The following is a 26,510-nucleotide window of genomic DNA, read 5'->3' on the forward strand; positions in this document are numbered from 1 at the left end:
AGAAGAGTAGCGAGGGCGAGGAGCACACCTGTCCAGACGAGGGCGCCTGCAGGTATGTCGAGACGTCGGGCTCCACCATGCAGCTCCGCAGCGTGTCGGGGATGAACATGGTGCGAGCACGTCGGCGGCGGCGCGAGTACTGCCGGCCCGGCAGGCTGGCGGCGGCGGCGGAGGCCGGTACGCCCCGCGGGGGCGGGCCCTCTCCCCCCTCCCGGGTGGGCCGGCCCGGCGCCGCCCCCCTGCCCCCCGCGCCCCCCGCGGCCGCCCACCGCCGCGGCGACCACGTGCGCTCCGCGCAGCGCAGAGCCCGGCCGCAAAAAGCGCGGCTGCCGCAGCCACAACCCGCACCGCTCGCTCCTCTCTGCGCTCATTTCCATACGCTATCTCTACGAACTGTGCTTTTTAGAAACGCATTCCCTCTTTTTTCAATTCGCAAAACGTTCTGATTATTGCCCCTCTTATCACCGGGATCAAAATTTATAAGAAGAATATAATAATCCCAATCCCAAAGAAAGCAGGTGTTGACAGATGTGAAAATTATCGAACTATTAGTTTAATAAGTCACGGCTGCAAAATACTAAAAATAGTTCAAATGGCTCTGAGCACTATGCGACTTGACTTCTGAGGTCATTAGTCGCCTAGAACTTAGAACTAATTCAACCTAACTAACCTACGGACGTCACACACATCCATGCCCGAGACAGGATTCGAACCTGCGACCATAGCGGTCTCCCGGCTCCAGACTGCAGCGCCTAGAACCGCACGGCCACTCCGGATTACTTTCTGCTTTCTGTTCTTAAAGTAAAATGACTCCATACTGCCTTCATCTATTACATTTTAGTCTATTACGGCACTCTTAGACACTCTCTGCCTTCGGTCATTTTCAAGTAGCCGTTTCGCACTAAAATTCTGTGGTGCCAAATATTCACCTATAATAGAGGATTGGTTTCTTCAATCAATCCTATTGAAGAAACCACTCCTTTATCATACAGGCGTTTCACAATTCATGTTACTCACCTGTAGAGGTTGTAGAGAGGACTTAATAGATCAAGTTATGCCTAGGAGCCCATTTCCCGAAACACAATTCAACTGCAGACCAAGTTGTGCATACGAACAGTGTCCGGAAACGTCATTCAACGACGCTACAGAGCGTCAAAGTTAGAGGCGTATGTATACAGGGTGTTACAAAAAGGCACGACCAAACTTTCAGGAAACATTCCTCACATACAAATAAAAGAAAAAAGATGTTATGTGGACATGTGTCCGGAAACGCTTAATTTCCATGTTAGAGCTCATTTTAGTTTCGTCAGTATCTACTCCAGTACCTACGCTCAATGGAGCACGTTATCATGATTTCATACGGGATACTCTACCTGTGCTGCTAGAACATGAGCCTTTACAAGTTCGGCACAACATGTGGTTCATGCACCATGGAGCTCCTGCACATTCCAGTCAAAGTGTTTGGACGCTTCTCAACAACAGATTCGTAGACCGATGGATTGGTAGAGGTGGACCAATTCCATGGCCTCCACGCTCTCCTGACCTCAACCCTCTTGACTTTCATTTATGGGGGCATTTGAAAGCTCTTGTCTATGCAACCCCGGTACCAAATGTAGAGACTCTTCGTGCTCGTATTGTGGACGGCTGTGTTACAATACGCCATTCTCCTGGGCTGCATCAGCGCATCAGGGATTCCATGCGACGGAGGGTGGATGCATGTATCCTCGCTAACGGAGGACATTTTGAACACTTCCTGTAACAAAGTGTTTGAAGTCACGCTGGTACGTTCTGTTGCTGTGTGTTTCCATTCCATGATTAATGTGATGTGAAGAGAAGTAATAAAATGAGCTCTAACACGGAAAGTAAGCGTTTCCGGGCACATGTCCACATAACATATTTTCTTTCTTTGTGTGTGAGAAATGTTTCCTGAAAGTTTGGCCGTACCTTTTTGTAACAGCCTGTATACAAGGTTATTCCATGATGACGTTACAAACTTTCTAGGGCGGTGCAGGATAAATGTATCAATTGGAGATAAGGGTCCCCTTGTGCTAGAAACTAACGAGTCGAAAGTTATAAGCGAAAACCGTTATGATAAAAAAAATTGTTCAAATGGCTCCGAGCAATATAGGACTTAACATCTGAGGTCATCTGTCCCCTTGACTTAGAACTACTTAAACCTAACTAACCTAAGGGCGTCACACACATCCATGCCCGATGCAGGATTCGAACATGCGACCGTAGCAGCAGTGCGGTCACGGACCGAAGCGTCTAGAACCGCTCGGCCACAAGGACCGGCTCCGTTATGATACTCCTACCAGTGGAATACATGTATTGGCACTGTTGTTGATAAGACTTTGGAGTAGGCAATTTTCAGAGGGAGTAGTATGAACCAAATCAAGGAAGAAATGTCCGGTAAACATGGGTTCCAAAATGTATACCTGAGAAACGACGAGCAGTTGTTCATCTTCGCTACTGTAAAACACGTCTCTTCTACTGAGTAAGTGCTCATACCTCTTAAGGCAAACACTTTAGAGCACATGTTATTGGACTTTTTCCTTGTTTTGGACCATCCGACTACCTCTGAAAATTGCCTACCCTGCAATGTTAGCAGCAAGAGTGCCAGTACATGTATTCCACTGTTGGTCAGGACGGTTTTCGCTTATAACTTTCGACTCGTTCGCTTCCGGTACAGGACCCTTACCCCAATCATACATTTATCCTTCTCCATCATCATTGAAAGTCGGTAACATCATCACAAAGTCACCCTGTATATACATACATTTACAGGCGCCGGCGCTCTGTAGGGTCGTTGGATGCGTTTCCGGACACGGGTTCCTATGTAACACTTGATCTAATAAGTCCCCTCTATAACCTCTAGAAGGGTGTAACATGAATTGTGGAACACCCTGCATGTAACTGAATAAACCAGTGAATTTCCCATCGAAAAGGGTTTTAAATAAGGCGAGTCTATATCTCCAAAAATATTTTCAGCAGTCTCTGAAAAAGCAAACTGGATTGGAAAACGAAGTGAATCTAAGTTCTGGGAAACAAACTAAGTAACGTGAGGTTCGCTCATGATATTGTTATATTTGCAAATAGTGTAGAAGAACCTCAAATATTGGTTAGTGACCTTGTGTTAGTCTGCGCCGGCCGGAGTGGCCATGCGGTTCTAGGCGCTACAGTCTGGAACCGAGCGACCGCTACGGTCGCAGGTTCGAATTCTGCCTCGGGCATGGATGTGTCTGATGTCCTTAGGTTAGTTAGGTTTAATTAGTTCTAAGTTCTAGGCGACTGATGGTTCAAATGGCTCTGAGCACTATGGGACTTAACTACTGTGGTCATCAGTCCCCTAGAACTTAGAACTACTTAAACCTAACTAACCTAAGGACATCACTCACATCCATGCCCGAGGCAGGATTCGAACCTGCGACCGTAGCAGTCGCGCGGTTCCGGACTGCGCGCCTAGAACCGCTAGACCACCGCGGCCGGCCGACTGATGGCCTTAGAAGTTAAGTCGCATAGTGCTCAGAGCCATTTGAACCATTTGTTAGTCTGCTTTGAATTGGCCTAAAAATGAAGTGTGATAAAACCAAGATCATGAAGAATGAATGGAATCGGAGAGAAATATTTCAGCTGGAAGTACGTAACTGTCACAGAATACATCTATGTTGATCAACTGCTAAATATGAAAGGAGACCTAAAACCGGAAATATTTCGATGTATTAAATTAGTCTGGCAATCTTATAGACGATACTCTTCAGTTTTGAAGTCTAAGATGTCAGCCGAGCTGAAGAAAACATTTCTTGACCAGCGTATACTGCCAGTAATAACTTGTGGCTGTGAGACATGGACATTAAATGAATTTATTGCTAGGAAACTAACAGTAGCCCAAAGAAGAATGGAAAAATCAATGTTGGGCTTCACAAAGAAAGACAGGCACCAGCAGTTGATATTAGACAGACAACAGAGGTCAGGTATATAATGGAAAAACTGCAATACTTGGAATGGCAGTGGGCTGGTCATCTCGCTCGAAAAAAAATGGCAAGGGGTCAAAACAAATACTAGATTGGGGCCCAATTTACCAAAAACCCAAGTGGAAGGCCACTGGACAGATGGGACAGAGACTTAAGAAAAGCAGCCTTATTGAATTGGTACCGGGAAGTTAAAGCTCGGCAGAAATAGAAAAACCTGCAGGGATCTTATGTTGCACGTCCACTCAAAGACGCCACATCACCAAGTGACCGAACTGGCAGATGATGGTGATAATAGTGACGACGAACAGAGGATTGCGAGTTTGAGTTCAGATCAGTCACACTAATTTAATATCTGATAATCAGCTTCGTTACCTCATTGGTCTACTTTTTTTCCTTTTTCTCTTTATTGTTTTCTTTCCTCTCGCCCCATACAAGTGAAGCCAGTGTTAAAACATTCTACTCTCCAACCGAAAGCATTAAAACGTACAAAAGAACGAAACAAATACGATTATAAGGTGAACAATTTTATAAATGTTTTTAAAACCTATAAAAAGGTGGATTTTTGAAGGTATCTACAGAAAACTTCTTTAAAAAGTAGCACTGCATCTTCACTAAAAAGTTGGAAGGCCAGCGCTAGGGAACAGATTGTTTTGGGGAGTTGAAAAGTTTGATTTTCGGTAAGGTTGAAGGTCCTGGGTATAAAAATAGGTATCCATTGGGGCGAAACTATGAAATGAAGGTCATGTGATAGAGGTATCAAAGCTGTGGTTGATAGGAGGGATAAATATCGGTTCGAATTTTATTGTCAGGGATGGGGCGACGGTAGATGTGGTGTTGGGACAGAGTGTAGCTGTAGGGATGGTGGGATGTTTTGGTACAGCCGAGGAAACATACCTGAATCGGCAATCAGAGTAGAAACAATAGGGTTATTGAAGTGTAGCTTGCCGATAGTATAGGATACGCGGAGGTCTTCAGTGTGGGAGAGGAGAACGCGAAGTTGGTAAGATGGTAGAGGACCGATTTCCGAAAAGGTAGAAGTGAGAGGAAAGCAAGACGGAGCGGATGGCGCTCGCTCACTTCGAAGGAATACTGCTCTCTTGTTTGTCCCGCACATGAAGAAACCCACTTAGCCTAGTACTTTTGAGTTCAAACGTATTTACGATTAAAATGTTCCAAGTAGCACCACTGGTATGGGAGCGGCTCACTAGGGTAAAATCCACATAGTCACACTCGAGCGAAACTCGTCTTGCGAAACAGGGCGATTCTTTGAGACGCCTTGTGTTAACCGTACCTGATATCGTAACAAAACTACAGACAGTAAAAATAAAGGAAACTTGGTAGGAACTCATTCATCGATAGCAGCAACCACACGCCTATACGCGAAACCTACTGTAATATTTTAGTGAAAGGTTTTTCAGAAAATTCCAGAAAGTTCCAAATATATTTAAAGTCGATGAACGGTGTGAAACTTTGCAGCCAGTCTTTCGCTTATTAGGCAGATGTGGAAAATGGCGAGATCACACAGAAAGCCGAAATTAGAAAGTGTACATTAAAAAAAAGTTATTTCACATGGATTGTACTACTGATCTGTCATTTGACTCCCAACCGCCGAACTCACAAATGTACGTGACGTCGATGTATTTACAAGGGCGTGCTGAAAAGTACTGTCTCCGAATTTTTTATGTGAAAACTCTTGAAGCTTTTTAAATAAAAGCAACTTTGTTAACACTCTACATCTTTTTCTTCACATCTACATATTTATTTCTCAGCACAGTCACTCTGGTGACGAACAAATTACTACCAACGAAAGACAAGTTCGTTGATAGTGTCACTGTAGAATGTTTTACTTTGTTGACGGAGCCATAGCCCCACAGCCACACCTCTGCTTGTACCGCTCCACCACTATCAAAGTGAATTCCTCGAAGGTGTTTAAAAAGTTCTGGAAACAGATGAAAATCGGATGGGGTCAAGTCGCGACTACATCAGGATGATCGCTGACTGTGAACTCAAGGGTGCTCTGTGTGTGGACGAACTCTTCGAATTCGAAACTCGATTACAGCACGTTGTTTCTCAAGCACCGACGTAGTTACGTCATACACCGCCAACTTACACGCTGCAATTCGGAGCCCTCTAGCGGCAGAGGGTTGCAAATACATATACATGAAGAACAGAGATGTAGAATGTTAATCATGTATGTTTTATTTAAAAAGCTTTATGAGTTTTTAGAAAAAAATCGGAGGCATTGCTTTTCGACACGCCCTCGTACTCACGGTACTGAGAAACAATTGAGACTATTCAGGAGGAACACAGTACCAGCATCCAATGGAACTGCAGTTAGGATTTGCGTTGAATGCCCTTCGGTGATTACCCCTTTCCGAGCTCATATACATCGTAAATCTTCCGCAAAGCGTACATTCGGCGTGACTGCAAAGGTAAGAGATCTTCGGAAGAGCGTGAAGAAATGGGTAAACGGTACTGTAGATCGGTATTCCTAACGTCCGCCAGATGTAGTATCCTATAGAATAATTACCTTCCTTGGGGGAAAGAATCTTCTCTCAAATCATCTGCACTAATTCAGAAGAAACAGCTAAAGAAACACCGTTAGCCTACCTTTTGGACGTTTTGCGAGTAGAGAGGCAGGTGAGCGCCTCTTCTCCAATACACGGAAGGCGTTCGGTACTACACCATGTTCCTAACTGATAACCAAGATACCATCCGTAGGATACTTTTTCTCAAATCTTTGACTGACTAGGCTTTATTGACTAACAGAAACGAATATGTTACAGAAGACGATGAGTGTTCAACAGAAACTAAGGAACATTGTTTGTGTGTGTCACTAGCAAACGCACTATGACCGCTAAAGTTCTCGACATACAGATAGTGCAAGCAGTACTATCAGATTGTCTGTTGTCTACAGGAAAAGTGTTGTTGCTGGGTGACGATAACGAGATGCAGAACGACTAACACAGTATATCAACTGAATTTGAGGAACTGCATTATGATGTCTAAAACAAGACAAACATCAATTAAGTGCCCTATTAACGGATTTGTGTTAATCCAATGAATTCTGTTTGTCGTATATCAACGTTGGGATAGTACTTCGAGGGTATATGAAATGGAAGTGAAAGGCTGATTCTCAGATATACTGCAGAAACCACATAAAAGGTGTTACTGCGACTGATTCTAGAGTGATGCTCCATCATTTGGAGTTCTTACCAAGCAGAAATCACAGCAATCATCGAACTTATTCGGTGTCGCGCAGCTAGGATCGTAAATTATCGGTTCGACTACAGCCCACGCGATAGTGTTCAAGAATTGCTCATGGAACACAAATGTGAATCATTGGCAGACAGTAAGTAACAGAATGGAAATTAGGGCAGGTACGAACGCGTACCAGCAGTGATTTTTCTCTCACTTCTAACGCAAATGGAATAGGATAGGGAGTTGCTAACAGCGGTACAGCCTGTTGTAGGCAGTACACTGCACCGAGCATAGATAAAGGTGTAATGAGGTCAGAGCATTTACTACTGTATTGCTCATATCAGGAAACATGGTTTTCAAAATTAAATAATATAAATTTTTAAAGTTATTACATAGATCTTGGATAAATGGATTGTACTAATTCATGCCGTGTAAAAGTTTGCTATTAAAGCTTCGAAAAAGAAATATCGGGATATGACTTAAACGGTAACAACGAAGGACAGTTTCCATCAATTCCAAGCAGCGTTAGACATTACTTAGTTGAAACTTTGCTGTTTCTTTAGCATTGTGCTTAACATTTTTATATTTACCGACTATCTACTACGACGAGTTGAACTTCAAATATCTATAATCATTATCTCATGGCATTCCTGAATGGCTCTCACAATTGTAAATATTATTCCTTCAATTCCTTTAATACACAAACGTGCATTCTGCAGTGAAATAGACAACTTCATGCGTAATACCAGTTACCTAAAACCTTGTTTCATTATCCTGAGCAATTTATGAGACATTGTTGATTTTCACGTTACACGGGAGATCCAGTAGCGAATAATTCCTACTTGCGTTTTATTAAACAAAATAACGCGTTATGCGATTAGTAAACAAAGACAATATAAACTTGCAGATTACTTGCTTCAAACGTTACATTGTTGCATTGGTACGGAGGCGTATTATGTTAAATTCCTATTAATGTTAGCATAACGCACTGTTTATATGGAAAAAAATGTAGGAGTCGTGACATTAAATTAAGCATCACCACAGCACAGAACAACCGTCAATAATATTTTACTAAATTAAGGCCATTAAACGAAAGAAATAACGAAGGTACGTGCCTAACGTCCCGTTGACGACGATATCATTGGTGGCACGGCTCAAGCTCGGATTCGCGAAGGATGGAGGGAAAACCTGACCGTGTTCTTGTCAGAAGAAATATCAGTGCATTTACCTTAAGTTACTGGAAAACAAAGTCCAATTATCATCTCATACAATCTGTTCTCTACATCTGGCTTCTTGCGACTTCATATCACTTACAAAGACGAAGGAATAAATTTAGTGACTTTGAAGGATGGCTGGAGCTTCTAAGTTGAAAGAATTCCGACTAGCATTGTCTTTTTATTGTGATCACATGTTCACTGAGGTTGCTTAGATCCTTTCGCTGTGTGGTATTACTCATAGGTATGTAGTACCGACTATCTCATGCTCTATTTATTTTTGTAATTCTCCATTCTAGAACATATGCGACGACAATGTTTCTCTCGGATTGTCCAGCGGGACCTGTGAAAATAAATATAAGAGGGATTATTAACTGTGTCAAAACGAAAATGGATAAATCACTTAGATGCTGCATTTTGAGAATATCGAAACCTACGGAGAATACGTTGCAAATTGCAGTGGTTTTAATCAAGTGAATTTATCTGTGTAAGCACACAAATACAAACAGAAAGTTTTGAGACCACCGGTAATATCTCTGGAACGCAACTGAAGTAGATGCTGCGACGTATAGTTGTGGAAGTGAAAGGAATAGGAAACCGTGAATGAAACTAGTGGAGGGCTAACGTAGAGCACTGCAATGTAAATGATCGTTTAATGTGTCACTCTGACACTTACCTTCACATATGATGATATGGTTACGAAAGCATGAACGCTATAGGGAAAAGTATTTCTCTGCACCTAAGTTAGAGTCAGAAGCTGATCGTATTATAGAATGTTCTACATCTGCATCACAACACTGCAACTAAGACTGGTTGTGGAAATACTGGTGGCTCTAATGTCTAAGCACAATGATGGTACACCACTTCTATAGTGGGAAGTGACGTGAACTTGATGGTAGAAGCAACAGTGAAGCAATTGAGACTACTACATAAAGAAATCACATTAAGTTCAACGATGAGACAGAACAGCAAAACCAAGAAAATTAATCACTCATTACACAGTACCAGTGCTTGAAATTAGGCTTTAAAAATATCTAGGTAGACTTACACTATAGGACCGTGGTGAATAATTCAGCGAGATCCCTTAAACGTCGAATTTATAAGTAAGTACGCGTAAAGCTCAGTGGCGCTGCGGAAGGTTTCCTACATTCATACGACAGCATATTTAGATGAAATAAACCAATATTGTAACGTGAGTTTTTTAAGGTGCTATTATTTTTTTATAATTGTTTGATTGGTCTTGGAATTCAGTTTGCCGTCCGGAGTGGCCGAGCGGTTCTAGGCGCTACAGTCTGGAACCGCGCGACCGCTACGGTCGCAGGTTCGAATCCTGCCTTGGGCATGGATGTGTGTGATGTCCTTAGGTTAGTTAGGTTTAAGTAGTTCTAAGTTCTAGGGGACTGATGACTTCAGAAGTTGAGTCCCATAGTGCTCAGAAACATTTGAATCATTTTTTAAATTCATTTTAATCTGTTTTATTCTCAAATTAATGGGTACGTACTTGGATTTACACACTCACAAAGCTTTTGCATGTCTTTATTACTCTGGATCCGAAAATATTTTGCACCAGCTAGTAACGTTACGTTTATTGTAATGGTGTGGAAGGACGCAACGCTGGTCGTTTGATAATGCTCAAGATTTAGACAATTCTCGTATTCATTAACATACATGTTTCTTGAGTCAATTTCGCAGCCGTACCCTGCAAATGAAACGAATCTCAGCTTAAAAAAGCAATTTCATGTTGGCGGTGAAGCTGGAAACATGTTATGCTGATGGTGAAGTTGGAAGCATGACGAAAGGTTTAGAATATTCAGAATTGCGACAAAAAGAAATAAATAACCACAAAAGCCACAGAAAGGTTAGATTATCTCAATGGAACATAGAGCCAGGCTTCCTTTGCACAGTATTAAATGAACGAGTGTTTGGTCTACGGAAAACGTCCAGATAGCTGGTTCGACGCTTCCTGAGTACTGACAGTACGTCTGAAACCTTTGGCGTTTATTCATTGGTAATGCAACTACATTGACAAGACTTGATCCTGGAGTGTTAAAAGCAGGGATAAAGTGTACGTGAAACATTATTTGTATTTTCTTCGGTCCGCTGTTCGTCTTCTTATTGGGACATTTTATTTAAAATGCTTTCTTAAACCCTACACAATCTGTTTCTCTCGAGGTCATATTAGCTGCAAAAAGCCAGACGGATTGTGAAAAGTTGGAAAATGTTTCTTAACTACCTCCAGGGAGTAAGTAGGCTACACGATAGATCACAGAGATTTAAACGTTGTCGATTCAGTTAAATGCCTAGGGATTAAAGTTAGAACATCTTAAATTGGAAACATCATGTAGAAAATGTTGATGGGAAGGCAATCTAAAGACTGCGTTTTATTAGCAGAGCATTTAGGAGATGCAAAAAAATTATTAAAGGGGCTATCAATACTACACTTGTCCGTTCTTTTCAGGAATACAGCTGCGCGGTGCCGGAACCCCATCAGATAGGATTGACGAACGATATCGAAAAAGAAACTTCCTGGCAGATTAAAACTGTGTGCCCGACCGAGACTCGAACTCGGGACCTTTGCTTCGGTAGCTCAGATGGTAGAGCACTTGCCCGCGAAAGGCAAAGGTCCCGAGTTCGAGTCTCGGTCGGGCACACGGTTTTAATCTGCCAGGAAGTTTCATATCAGCGCACACTCCGCTGCAGAGTGAAAATCTCATTCTGGATATCGAAAAAGTTCAAAGAAGGGAAGCTCGCTTTGTATTATCATGAAACAGGGGAGAGATTTCCACGAATGTGAGAAGCGAGTTGGGATGGCAGTCCTTAAAACAAAGGCCTATCTCGTTTGGATGAGATATTTTCACGAAATTTCAGTAGCCAGCTTTCTCCTCCGAATGTGAAAATATTTTATTGTCGCCCACCTACGTATGGAGAAATGACCATCGTAATAAACTAAGAGAAATCGGAGATGGCACGGAAAGATTTAGGTGTTAATTTTTCCCACGTTCTATTTGAGAGTGGATAGATCGAGAAATACTATGAAAGTGGGCCTCTGAATCCCCTGCCAAGCACTTAAGTGGGAACTGCAGAGTAGTCATGTAATTCTAGATAAAATATAGACACCAAATTGAATACTGCCAGACTCATAGTCACTGCGATAACTCAGTTGTTAATCGAAATGATGAGTCGTCATATGCTGCAGAACACAGCAGCTCTCTCAGACGGAAACACACATCACTTCACTCGTGCGCTGCGTCCGTCGTTTGTTATTGCAGTGTCGCGAGTTAGTATGCAGTACGCTAGGCGACGTATTACGTAGTCACCTATGGAAAAGCCAGTCGTTGGTGAGGCGAAATGAAAGACCTTCCTGACTTTCAACTAAGCTGCTCAGCTGTAGCGCTGTTAACTGGAGAAGTGGTATAGAAGAATGACAATTTGTTACATTTATCGACAGTAGCAGTGCCCGTGGTAATGAGGGAATATGCGAGTCGTCACAACACGTTACTGAGAGATAGGCAATCATACATAAAGTCAGTCTTATACTCAGGCAACGAATGTTCGGAAGAATGTAGGAACAGAGGAAAACTGTCGTTGACCCGGGTTCTCGTGGAGCAGATATGCCGTAGCATACCAACGATATGATGTGATGCGTCGAGTGTTATCTGTGTAGCGCAATTAGTGTTGTGATTGTGTAACCGTTGAGTACTGCCTGCAGCCGAACAAAGTCTGTTCCTCTTCAAGAGCGTTGAGGGACCGGCAGCTTAACGTTCCCATCCGCAGGGCAGATCATTATCAACCGCGTCACATGTCGTTGTTCCATAATATACTATGTATCAGTTTGAAATTTAAAGGTCTGCCTGATGTTTTGAAGTTCTCACTACCACCTCTTGCCGGCCAAATACAGACTATGTAAATTTCTTCTACTATGAAGATTGGAATAAGTTATTTTAATCTCGAACGTCACGGCAGCTGGGTGCGTTAGCGGCCTCGCCTACGGAGTCGGGCATAATAGTATTAATGGATGAAAATCAACTGTCGGCGACTGAGACCCTATACTATATAAATCTGCCACAAAAAGTCGCATAAGTAGTGTGGGCGTAGTGACGTCAGGAACCAATCAGTATCTCTGATAACCTGTTGCTGTGGCCACTGAAGCCATAGCTTCGAGCAGCGAAAACTGAACATTCACAAATGTTTGGGAATTTCTGACCTCAGATCAAATACAACACTGCAGCGTTACGCTAATGGTGACTAGACTATGCAACATGATGAACGCTAATTCGAAGAGTGTAGTGTGATACGATAAAAAAAAGTCATACTCCTCATTTCAAACTGGGCGTGTGTGTTTGCTTGTGTGTGTGTGTGTGTGTGTGTGTGTGTGTGTGTGTGTGTGTGTGTGTGTGTGTGTGTACAGCGGAAAACCATTGCGACGTTTATGAAAAGGTGGGGACTGTGTGGGCCACTGTTTCAAATTGTTACTCTGCAAGGATAAATTACGTTTAGTGATAATGTGGGAGTTCTAAGGAACCAAGGGGCTGATACGGTACTGAAATTGTTCCCTAACAAGGAAGCCATTCCGATTTTGCAGCGCTAGCACCGTTTACGCTTGGTTGCGAACACGTGGATTATTATGGCTTCGTTTGTAGAGTAGATAATCCGTTGCTACTCATTATTGGCAGATCTGTAAGATCATGACCAAAAATACTCTTAAAGCAAGGAACGAACTGTACACATCCAAAAGACGATCAACTGCAGCAATACGATAGAACGAATAGGGTATGAGTTAATTACTTTCAGGTTACGTTATTTTAATAGCTATTTTAATATTACGGGGCAACGCAGTGGCAGAATAAGGTAATAATCGACAGCATATCTGTAATGAGGGTGTTGCTTGGCGATGTAAGATGCAGATAAACAGTACGATATCACGGACGGAGAAAAACAGATAACGAAAGGATCTGACGGGGTCCGAAACAAATAGCGCAGTCACTGAGACAGTGGAGGGCAGGAATAGATTTCAAATCCAAATTCGATCATCTTGATTTAGATTTACCGTAAGTCACTGAAAATTGTGCTGGAAACGTTGACACTGTCCTTATCCATCTACACTTCTGGTCTTGGTTTAGGTTCACAGTAAATCACTTAAAATGATTACTGGATGAAGTTCTTCCCTACCCTTGAACAACAGAGTTTTTGGTCTGTCTTACAAATCTTCGACGTCTACCTGTCCCTCCTTTTCTGGAACTGATGTAATTTGGAAAATAACGAGAGAATTAATAGAGAGTATGCTGATTCATATTTAATTTTGGTTCAAATGGTTCAAATGGCTCTAAGCACTATGGGACTTTAACATCTGAGGTCATCAGTCACGTAGACTTAGAACTACTTAAACCTAACTAACCTAAGGACATCACACACATACATGCCCAAGGCAGGATTTGCGACCGTAGCGGTCTCGCGGTTCCAGACTGAAGCGCCTAGAACCGCTCGGCCACATCGGCCAGCTTTTTATTTTAGTACATAAACTTATTTGGGCTTTATTACCCTCATCTGTACGTGTCCTGACGTCGTAGATGGACACAGGCCAACTAAGAGTAAACTGTTACTGCTGTCCGTAGTTGTTAGATGTGATATCTTTTTCAGTAACGTTTCTAAGTTGTTCGATGATTTGATGTTATACGTATATTATAATACATTTTCTATTAGTTTGGCAGTCGTAGAAATTCAAGTTTACCCAAAGATAATTACCTCTGAGTAACCAGCTAGCTGTCCAACTTGAGTAGTTTACTCAAAGTAATGATCAGCCAGAACATTGTGACCACCCACCCAGTAGCCCGCATGTCGACCTTTGGCGCGGATAACAGCGGCGACGCATCGTGGCGTGGAAGCAGTAAGACCATGGTAGATCGCTGGAGGAAGCTGGCACATCTGCACACACAAGTTACCCATTTACTGTAAATTACGGGAGAGGCTCGATAAGCACTGACGCCACGGTCGATCACATCCCAGATGTGTTCGATCGGGTTCAGATCTTGTGTGTTGGGGGCCAGCACATCAGTTGGAATTTGCCATTGGGTTCCTCGAATCACTCAATTACACTTCTGACATTGTGACACGGCACGTTATCCTTTTAAAAATGTCACTGCCGTCGGGAAATATGATCGTCATGAAGAGTTGAACGTGGTCTACAACCAATGTGTGATACTCCTTGGTCGTCATGGTGGCTTGCACGAGCTCCATTGGATCCGTGGATGCCGAAGTCAATGTTCCCTTTAATAGAGCCGCCACTAGCTTGTCTCCGTCCCATTGTACAGGTGTCAAGGAGCTGTTCCCCTGGAAGACGACAGATTCGCGCTCTCCCATCGGCATGGTGAAGGAGGTATCAGGATTCATCACATCATGCAACGCTCTGCCATTGCACTAGCATCCAGTGCCGATGACCACTTTCTCATTTCAGTCGTAGTTGCCGATGTCGTGATTTTACCAATGGTATCTACATGGGCCATTGGCTGTGGAGGACCATCTTTAGGTTCAAAATGGTTCAAATGGCTCTGAGCACTATGGGACTTAACATCTTAGGTCATCAGTCCCCTAGAACTTAGAACTACTTAAACCTAACTGACCTAAGGACATCACACAACACCCAGCCATCACGAGGCAGATAAAATCCCTGACCCCGCCGGGAATCGAACCCGAGAACCAGGGCGTGAGAACCATCTTTAGGAGTATTCGGTGCACTGTGTGTTGAGACACACTTGTACTCTGCCCAGCATTAAAGTCTGATGTGAGTTCCGCCACAGTTCGCCGCCTGACTTGTTTTACCAGTGTGCCCAGTCTACGAGGTTCGACATCTACAATGAGGCATGGCCGTCCAACCCCACGACGTCTGGACGTGGCTTCACCTTGGTTTCACCCCGTGTTGAAGACACTTACCACAGCACACCCCGAACAGCCGACAAGTGTAGTTTCCGAAATGTTCGTGCCGAGTCTCCGGGCCATCACAAATTGTTCAAATGGCTCTGAACACTATGGGACTTAACATCGCAGGTCATCAGTCCCCTAGAACTTAGAACTACTTAAACCTAACTAACCTAAGGACATCACACAACACCCAGCAATCACGAGGCAGATATAATCCCTGACCACGCCGGGAATCGAACCCGAGAACCAGGGCGTGAGAACCATCTTTAGGAGTATTCGGTGCACTGTGTGTTGAGACACACTTGTACTCTGCCCACCATTAAAGTCTGATGTGAGTTCCGCCACAGTTCGCCGCCTGACTTGTTTTACCAGTGTGCCCAGTCTACGATGTTCAACATCTACAATGAGGCATGGCCGTCCAACCCCACGACGTCTGGACGTGGCTTCACCTTGGTTTCACCCCGTGTTGAAGACACTTACCACAGCACACCCCGAACAGCCGACAAGTGTAGTTTCCGAAATGTTCGTGCCGAGTCTCCGGGCCATCACAAATTGTTCAAATGGCTCTGAAGACTGTGGGACTTAACATCGCAGGTCATCAGTCCCCTAGAACTTAGAATTACTGAAACCTAACTAACCTAAGGACATCACTCACATCCATGCCTGAGGCACGATTCGAACCTGCGATAGTAGCAGTAGCGCGGTTCCGGACTGAAGCGCCTAGAACCGCGCGGCCACGGCGGCCGGCGGGCCATCACAATCTGCCATCGATCAAACTCAGATAGATAGCACGCCTTTCCCATTCTACACACGGACGGCACGCTCACAGACCCTACTTGCACCGTGCGCGCGTCTGACTAGCAATGATTCCTCGCCAAGTGAGGCTGCTATCGCCTAGACGGGTTTATATCGATAGTAGGCCGGTGGTCATAATGTTCTGGCTGATCAGTGTATGTCCATCCGTAACCTCAGGACATGTACTGATGAAGGCAATAAAGCCGAAATAAGCTTATATGCCAAAATAAAATATCAACAAGCATATTGTCTACTAATTATCTGCATAATGTCCTACTGTCACATAATATATCCTGCAGGGCCCATAATACAGTAATTTGGGAAGTTGAGATAGCTAGAGTCAAAACAGGTGGTGCGTCCTTTACATAAGCTGAGGAGATGTTCAATGATAGTGATAGTGTTCCAAGTAGGACTTGAATGAATGCTCATAGGGACGACTGATGAGATAGCGTTTTGTTGATGCCAAGGTGAAGGCGTAGGCACAATAGATCATCCTTCTCAACACTGCAACAATATATATATATATATATATATATATATATATATATATATATATATATATATATATATACTCCTGGAAATTGAAATAAGAACACCGTGAATTCATTTTCCCAGGAAGGGGAAACTTTATTGATGCATTCCTGGGGTCAGATACATCACATGATCACACTGACAGAACCACAGGCACATAGACACAGGCAACAGAGCATGCACAATGTCGGCACTAGTACAGTGTATAGCCACCTTTCGCAGCAATGCAGGCTGCTATTCTCCCATGGAGACGATCGTAGAGATGCTGGATGTAGTCCTGTGGAACGGCTTGCCATGCCATTTCCACCTGGCGCCTCAGTTGGACCAGCGTTCGTGCTGGACGTGCAGACCGCGTGAGACGACGCTTCATCCAGTCCCAAACATGCTCAATGGGGGACAGATCCGGAGATCTTGCTGGCCAGGGTAGTTGACTTACACATTCTAGAGCACGTTGGGTGGCACGTGATACATGCGGACGTGCATTGTCCTGTTGGAACAGCAAGTTCCCTTGCCGGTCTACGAATGGTAGAACGATGGGTTCGATGACGGTTTGGATGTACCGTGCACTATTCAGTGTCCCCTCGACGATCACCAGAGGTGTACGGCCAGTGTAGGAGATCGCTCCCCTCACCATGATGTTGGGTGTTGGCCCTGTGTGCCTCGGTGGTATGCAGTCCTGATTGTGGCGCTCACCTGCACGGCGCCAAACACGCATACGACCATCATTGGCACCAAGGCAGAAGCGACTCTCATCGCTGAAGACGACACGTCTCCATTCGTCCCTCCATTCACGCCTGTCGCGACACCACTGGAGGCGGGCTGCACGATGTTGGGGCGTGAGCGGAAGACGGCCTAACGGTGTGCGGGACCGTAGCCCAGCTTCATGGAGACGGTTGCGAATGGTCCTCGCCGATACCCCAGGAGCAACAGTGTCCCTAATTTGCTGGGAAGTGGCGGTGGGGTCCCCTACGGCACTGCGTAGAATCCTACGGTCTTGGCATGCATCCGTGCGTCGCTGCGGTCCGGTCCCAGGTCGACGGGCACGTGCACCTTCCGCCGACCACTGGCGACAACATCGATGTACTGTGGAGACCTCACGCCCCACGTGTTGAGCAATTCGGCGGTACGTCCACCCGGCCTCCCGCATGCACACTATACACCCTCGCTCAAGGTCCGTCAACTGCACATACGGTTCACGTCCACGCTGTCGCGGCATGCTACCAGTGTTAAAGACTGCGATGGAGCTCCGTATGCCACGGCAAACTGGCTGACACTGACGGCGGCGGTGCACAAATGCTGCGCAGCTAGCGCCATTCGACGGCCAACGCCGCGGTTCCTGGTGTGTCCGCTGTGCCGTGCGTGTGATCATTGCTTGTACAGCCCTCTCGCAGTGTCCGGAGCAAGTATGGTGGGTCTGACACACCGGTGTCGATGTGTTCTTTTTTCCATTTCCAGGAGTATATATATATATATATACTCAACTACGGTGGCGGTTTAGCGGGATCAATAGAAAGAGTAGTTAATGTGGTTCATGAAGGACACACTTGGAGTCTGATAGAGTTGAGTCATTGCAGTTCATAAAAAAGTAACATGAGAAAGTGATGGGCCGTCAGAACAGATTGAAGACGGCGAATGGTTTATATACAAGCGAAGTACGAGCTTTAGCCTATGGTGCGAACCAACAGACGTGCCGGCCAGGGTGGCCGAGCGGTTCTAGGCGCTACAGTCTGCAACCGCGCAACCGCTACAGTCGGAGCTTCGAATCCTGCCTCGGGCATGGATGTGTGTGATGTCGTTAGGTTAGTTAGGTTAAAGTAGTTTTAAGTTCCAGGGGACGGATGACCTCAGAAGTTAAGTCCCATGTGCTCAGAGCCATTTGAACCAACAGACGTATATATGTAAAACAGTTGAACACGCGTCACGACTCAAATTAACCTGGCACTGTAGTACTTCCCCTATGAAGAAGTACCACACATTCGAGCGTATGGGGCGTTTCGGCGAACGAACGCAAGTACAAAAATGGTTCAAATGGCTCTGAGCATTATGGGACTTAACTTCTGAGGTCATCAGTCCCCAAGAACTTAGAACTACTTAAACCTAACTAACCTAAGGACATCACACACATCCATGCTCGAGACAGGATTCGATTCTGCGACCGTAGCGGTCGCGCGGATCCAGACTGTAGCGCCTAGAACCGCTCGGACACTCTGGCCGGTAAAAGCAAGTGAGACGCGCATTACGCATGTTCAGGATTACGTACGAGACGCCTGATGTGACGAGCATGCTGGTAGACGGTTTGTGACTTGGTGAGGTCAGTAGTTAGGACGTGTCAGAATCTCTACCCACACTGAATGATAAAAGAAGTGCTGCAGCCGTATATCAATGAAACTTCATACACGTGTACACCATGAGCGGATGTGTAAATGATTAGAACTGCAATTCACTGCTACAGGTAGAACACCCGCAAGAGTGCATTAGTATTGTCCATGTTTAGTGTTATTACTAGGTTTGGTAGGGGTGTATAAGGGGCGTGGACAGCATGAGGTGTTGAAAGACTACGTTGAAGGCCAGAGAGACTAGTATGACATGAGTCATCAGCACCAAATAGAATTAGAAAGACTCCTCATCATGGGTCTCTGGTCGCGTAGTGCCATACCCAGTCTTCCATGACAGTGGCCTGATGTTGGACCGAGCGGGTAAGTGAGAGCAGGCACACTCATTGTCAAGTTTCACTCGACCATGTCTGAACGTCACAAGCGAGGATTGCCGTACTGGGCGATAAGAACGCTGAGACCAAAATACTGGCCCGTTTTTAACTAGTGATGTCAAGAGGCAGCTTGTTTAACTCCACAGAAATAGAGCTTTATATATTATTATCACTACCGATAGAACGAAACACCTGAGAGTATGGTATTTCAATATGTTAAAAAGCTAAATTGCTACACGTTGACCTGCCTGTTCATCTGCTTCTTAGTCTAATGCTACAGGAAGATTTCCAGGTGTGTCGAAACGCAAGTACAATATAAGTATTTGAATGAGAGGCAGAATTACTGAAAAAGGGAGAACCCTCCACTGTTCTGCGAAGCACTTTCCGCTTTTATAGGGGATATGTCGCTAAGGAACGCATTAAATAAATCATTTTGCAACTCAACCATAACGTAGTGAACTTGTGTGTGTTAACTGTGGTTCAGGTATCAAGCTTTCCTAAATGATAGCATTAAGGGTTGAAAGTATTTAGCGTTTTAACCGATAGCAGTTAGTGTCCTTGGCATGTTTATACTTGTTATGTTGCAAGTGATATTATCCATATGTAGAAAAGTTCATATGATAAGAAGCCCCCATGGACATCGAAAACGGACCAGACGCTATAATAGGCTGTGTGGCATGTCCGTATCTGGGAGAACAGATACTTGTGGCCGATAGTGTTATTCCACAGGATGAGACCTGACGATAAATTGTTCCCAACCCTTCCTCTTTTCGAAGAAGGCAAACGGAAAAAGCATATCAACTACACCTAAAAACTAAGCGATGAAGAGTCTTAAACCCCGCACTACCATTTTTAAGCAATATACATGCTTATTGACTAACTGAACAGGGCTGGATATAAATACGTTCACATTTTCTTTTCTCTCAGGACAGTCGATTTTGGAATTCTAGACAACATGGGTTGATCAGATGAAAACGATGCTACCAGCGAGATCTGCCTTCATTCCTTGGAAGTTAATGACACCTTTCCACTCTTTTAGAGCTGTACTTGATTATAGTGAGTTTCTTAAAAATTCATCTATAGGCTAAAATTCTTCATTTGATTGGCAGTTCTGCAACAAACGTAAGTGGGACTTCAAACAGTAACTTCTACATTATTATGGCGAGCCAAGCAACTGTTACTGATTGCTGCGCTACACATCAAAGTGACCCACAAGTATATGACTCTATTTTCCACTGCATTTGGTCCATATATCGCCAGAATTTCCCAGTGAACCTGAGTGCAATTTAGAAACATTGAAGCGCAAAAGAAATTGGTATAGGTACTAGTATTCAAATACAGAGCTACATAAACAGGCAGATTACGACGCTGCGGTTGGCAACTCGTGTATAAGACAATAAGTGTCTGGTGCAGTTGTTAGATCGGTTACTGCTGCTACAACGACAGGTTATCAAGTCTTAAGTAAGTCTGAATGTGGTGTTATAGTCACCGCACGCTCGAAGGGACACAGCATCTCCGAGGCAGCGATGAAGTGAGGATTTTCCCGTACGACCATTTCGCAAGTGCACCTTGAATATCAAGAATCCGGTAAAATATCAAATCTCCGACATCGCTGCGGTCGGAAAAAGATCCTGCAAGAACGGAACCAATGACGACTAAATAGACTCGTTCAACGTGACACAAGTCAAACACTTCTGCAAATTGCTGCAGATTTCAATGCTGGGTCATCAACAAATGTAAGCGTGCGAACCATTCAACGAAACATCGTCGATATGGGCTGTCGGAGTTGACGCCCCAATGGTGTACCCTTGACGACTGTACTACACAAAGCTTTACGCCTCGCCTGGGCCCGTCAACACCAATATTGGACTGTCGATGACTGGAAACATGTTGCCTGCTCGGACGAATCTTGTTTCAATTTGTATCGAGCGGTAGGACGTGCACGGGTATGGAGACAACCTCCTGCATCCATAGACCCTGCCTGTCAGCAGGGGACTGTTAAAGCTGGAGGAGGCTCTGTAATGGTGTGTGTGGGCCGGCTGGTGTGGCCGTGCGGTTCTAGGCGCTACAGTCTGCAACCGTGTGACCGCTACGGTCGCAGGTTCTAATCCTGCCTCGGGCATGGATGTGTGTGATTTCTCTAGGTTAGTTAGGTTCAAGTAGTTCTAAGTTGTAGGGGACTGATGGCCACAGATGTTAAGTCCCATAGTGCTCAGAGTCATTTGAACAATTTTTTTTTTGTAATGGTGTGGGGCGTGTGCAGTTGGAGTGATATGGGATCCATGACACGTCTAGACTCTACTCTGACAGGTGAAACGTAGGGAAGCATCCTGTCTGATCACTTGTATCCGTTCATGTCCATTGTGCATTCCAACGGACTTGGGCAATTCCAGCAGGACAATGCACCACCCCACGCGTCCAGAATTACTACAGAGTGGCTCCAGGAACATTCTTTTGAGTTTAAACGCTTCCGCTGGCCATCAAACTCCCCAGACGTGAACATTATTGAGCATGTCTTGGATGCCTGGCAACGTGCTGTTCAGAAGAGATCTCCACCCCCTCGTACTCTTGCGGCTTTATGGACAGTCCTGAAGGATTCACGGTGTCAGTTCCCTCCAGCACTATTTCAGACATTAGTTGAGTCCATGCCACGTCTTGGTGCGGCACTTCTACTTGCTCGCGAGGGCTCTATACGATATCAGGCAGGTATACCAGTTCCTTTGGCTCTTCAGTGTATTTTGATCACGAGAATCATACTGTCTCACTTACTTCAACTTTGAAGTACGATTCCATTTTCTCCGTCATTTCACTACCACACTGTGATGCACCTGTTATCCGTAATGCGGCAGAACTGTATCTGAATGAAACCCAGAATATGTACTCTCTTCTGACACTGAGTCACTCTTTATGCGTAATGGTCTTAGCTTGGGTCGATATGTGCAGCTTACTTTTTGAAGTCTCCTCATAATGATACAGAACATTAAGTAATCTTGCGACAGGTCGCTACGAGGCTGTGTTTATTAGTCCATCACACGTTGTACTGCAATCGAATCACAAGTTACACTTTTTGAATGTATAACGAGTTTTCGTTGCTTTTGTGTAATAGTAGCATACCAGATTTCACCAAATTTCCTTCTTCTGCTTCAGTGGTCAACAACTCGTACAGGATTGTCAGAAATAGTCTAAAAATTGCAACGTTGTTGCAGGGTAGGTTGTGCTAAGCAATAACTGTTTTAAAAAAAATCGGCACGTTATTCCGCTTTCGAGTTATCGAAGTCAGCGAATCACGTCGTATCGCGCGCATATTCAAGCAGCCTGCGAGAGATAGTATCGTCAAAGTTGTACTTCGTTTGGCTTCCTCAAACCGTGCAAACATAGCTTTTGCCCACCAAGGAAAAATTATCACTTCCGAAAAAGGCACATTTTAAATAGCAGTTATTTGGACAAGTGGTAACCCACGGACCCACAGATGTCTGTGCATTACCGCATTTAGAGCGTGCAAGTGCTTTAATTTGCGCACACGTTGACCTAATTGGTTAACTTCAATGCTTCATAACTCGGTAATGGCGTAACGTATCGAACTGTTTTCTTAACAAACACTTCTCAGCACAACCGCCCCTGGAACACCCTTCAAAGCTTTCCTGACTGTTTCTGTCCACACTGTATAGAACATGAGACTTCATACTGTATGCTCTCATCATTTCTCTCGCCTAAACAATTATACTGAAGTCACATTACTTACATCCCGATGACAGAACATATCTGAGGTGCTATAGACAGGACAACACAGCAATTCGACGGTTAGCCTAACCTAAGGGGATTTAGCCAGCAGTATCGAAAAATTCACTACGGAACTCGGAATTAACAAGCAACAAGCATCAACCAAGAATCTCATAGAAGAAACTTTTATATTAATGTATTTCCGATTGTTCGTTAGCCAGGTTATCGCCACACTCTGATAAAATCAATTTGACAGATCAGCAGTCGCTTTTACGTTACAGCTGAGCACGTAGATGCAAGGCAAACTACGTAATATTGCATTACCTTTCGCTTGTTTTTCTCTTTCTTACCTTGCCAGCTGAATAACAGCGTTGCTACCTGAACTCTAAAACCGTATGTTCTCATACTGAAATGCTCCTGTCTGTCTTATAAACGCTTCAAATCATATCGATCTTAATTTATTTTTTTGATTCCCTTAAGTGTATCGACTGTAATCACTCAGATTGTGCATCATTTTTTTATTGTTTTCCTAATTTCATACAGACATACTTCATTGTAAAGAGATGAAGGAGAAGTACTAGTGTTGACTGAAGCAAGAGACCTGATGTCGTGACTGTTAATTGCAATAAGCATAACAAGCTCTCAAGGTAAATGTCAAAAGTGAATCGCGTCTAATTACTTGACCTTCAACAGTCTCTAGCTCTCAACACATTAACGGACGCAGATTCACTCTTCTCTCTCTACAGAACTTGACCGCGTTTTCATAACAGAGAAATTAATTTTACATACGAGTAGTTAGTGTATTTCAGCCTACGATGTCATTTGAATAAACACCTTTGGATGCACAACGACGGTCACTCCGGTGCAAGATAACTATTTACAATAGTATGATATCCATTAAATCTTGATCTTGGCAGTTTCATAAAGGAAATACGTACCGAAGGTTTGTAACATTTACGGAACAGAATTTTTGAATTTCCTTAGAATGATTTCCTGTCGACGCTAACCCGCTTCATCAATCATCATCATCGTCATCTCAAGCATTAGATTTTTTATATTTTTTATTTTATTTACAGTATCCATCGCTTCCTCGGGCTTCCCTGACTTCTTCTTCCAACTTGCTTAAATCTTCTTATCAGAAGAGGAAATCTTTCTCCGCTCATTCTTTCGAGATGCTTTATTCCAATTTCTCCTAATTTTTGTATTTTAGTGATGAAGTTAAATATATTCAGTTCTCCCCTAATCTCCGAATTTCGAAATCTATCGGCTCCTGTGCATCCCTTTACTGATCTTAGAAACCTTATCTCTGTTGCTTGTACGCTGCTTTCTTAGCTTTCTTGTGTTTGCTTACAACCCACGATTCACTTTCATAAACAAGCACTGGAACTACCAGAGCCTTATAAAATTTCAGTGTTGTTTCTTTCCTTTTTTTATATTTTAGACGTCTGTTTGTTGTTCCACATACATTCCCAAACTTTGCTAATTTCTTCTCTATGTCTTCATCATACTCTTATGCGGCGTCACATCTTACATAGTTAAAATATTTGACCTGTTCTACTGTTCTATCGTTGATCAAAATTTTTGTCCTACAGGATATTTCTCTTTGAAAGTCATTAATTTTGTCTTCTTTTCCATCGCCAAATGGTACTCTTCAAAAATCTTACCTAATATATGTATTGCCCATTGTAGGTCATCTTCATTATCCGCCAGCATATAAAAGACAATTCAAGCGGGAATAACTGTTAATCTTAATTTGTCCATTAAAAATCTGCTTTCATTTCCGATTTGCCTCATCTAAATAAATGTTAAAAAGTATGGGTGAAATGCTGCACCCTTGATTATATTCTTTGTTTGTGGCTATAGGTATATTGGAGTGCCATTTATATCTAAAGCCTCAGTCATGTGTTCGTACGGTCTTCTTAAAACGTTTGTTAAGTGTTGTGGACGTCTTGTTTGCTCCATAATTTTCCACAGTTTATTTCTATTAGCATTGTCGAATGCCTTAATAAAATCAGTGAAAGCTATTCTCTGTTATGTTCTCTCTGTTTTTCGATTATTTGTCATATTATAAATACCGTGACTGTTGTTCATATGTACTGCACCCCCACCCCCACCCTCCCAAATCCCATTTGATCTTCACCTAATAAACTCTCAGCTATAACCTTTAACCTATTGTTCACAATTCTTTCATTAACTTTGTATGCGGTGTCAAGTAAGCTGCTCCTCTATCGCTCTTGCAGCTATTGTGGTCTCTTTTCTTAAGTGGTGGTATCACCTTTGCTTGTGACCATGCTTTTGGAATAGCTCCCATTATCCAGTCCATACTAAATAAATGTAGTAGTTTCCTTTGTAGTACGGTGCCTCCGTATACTATCAATGAAGAATGTTTTGTCGTTCGTAGTGTAGTTAGAATTATACTGAGTTTTCTCATGTAAAGATTGATAAAAAAACATTACACTGAATGAACATAAATCACTATAACATTATTAAGCGTCATTATATCTGGATGCTGTCATACAGTCACAAATAATACGCTAATGAGCCAAGACATTTGACAACCTGGTTAGTGGCGTCTTGGTCCATTTTTTGAGCGCAATACAGAATCCTGGGTGACATGGATTCAAAGAGTCTTTGTTACGTTTCCGGAGATGTGTGGCACAAAATACGCTCAGGAGATGCAAATGTCTTAAATTACGGGACGGTTTGTGGACAGCTTGTGGATGCAGAAATGGCACCAGATAGCACCTCAAATGTGTTCCATCCAGTTCAGATCAGGAGAATTTGGTGACCAAGATATCTACTTGAGTTCATTATCATGTTCCTCAAACCACAGTGGCACGACTCTGACCTTCGTAGACGGACAGTTACCATGCGGTAAGATGCCATCGCCGTCGGGGAGACAAGAACATGAGTGGGTGAATGTGGGCCACAATACTGTTCACGTAGTCCTTCCGATTACTACCACATGTCTCATGGGCGCCGAGGTGAATACCCCCGTGGCATAACATTTACCCGATCGGCCGGCGTCCTGTGTACTGTGTATGTTCGAGCATCGCCTGTATGACAGAGTATCCGGATTCCACCATCGATCTAGTGTAACAAGAAACGTGATTCTTCCGATCAAACTACACCTTTTTATTCATCCACGGTCCAATCTCGCTAATCCCACACACTCTGCAATGGTAACTGACGATGTCGCTCGGTGAACGAGGGATCTACACCGCCGCGTGGTGTTCAATAATGTGCGCTGAAGGGTGTGCTCCAAACCACTTGCCGTGCGGGATTAGCCGAGCGGTCTCAGGCGCTGCAGTCATGTACTGTATGGCTGGTCCCGGCGCAGGTTCGACTCCTCCCACGGGCATGGGTGTGTGTGTTTGTCCTTAGGATAATTTAGGTTAAGCAGTGTGCAAGCATAGGGACTGATGACTTTAGCAGTTAAGTACCATAAGATTT

The 26,510-nt window shown here is 43.8% G+C and overlaps 1 protein-coding gene across 22 annotated transcripts in view; it reads right to left on the reverse strand.

The window, feature by feature from the left end:
- The window catches only part of LOC126298847 (nuclear factor 1 X-type), a 1,745,828-nt gene that overhangs the window by 542,142 nt on the left and 1,177,176 nt on the right, over positions 1-26,510 (reverse strand). For 15 of the 22 annotated variants that reach the window (XM_049990341.1, XM_049990355.1, XM_049990349.1 and 12 more), the window contains exon 1: positions 29-141. The exons of the other annotated variants lie outside the window; for them this stretch is intronic. In XM_049990341.1, the coding sequence (XP_049846298.1) occupies positions 29-109 (81 nt within the window). In that variant the 5' untranslated portion in view covers positions 110-141. Of the gene's footprint in view, positions 1-28; positions 142-26,510 lie in introns of those variants that run through there. 22 annotated transcript variants of the gene reach the window in all.

Source organism: Schistocerca gregaria, chromosome X, assembly GCF_023897955.1.
Source record: "Schistocerca gregaria isolate iqSchGreg1 chromosome X, iqSchGreg1.2, whole genome shotgun sequence".
Classification (NCBI taxonomy): domain Eukaryota; kingdom Metazoa; phylum Arthropoda; class Insecta; order Orthoptera; family Acrididae; genus Schistocerca; species Schistocerca gregaria.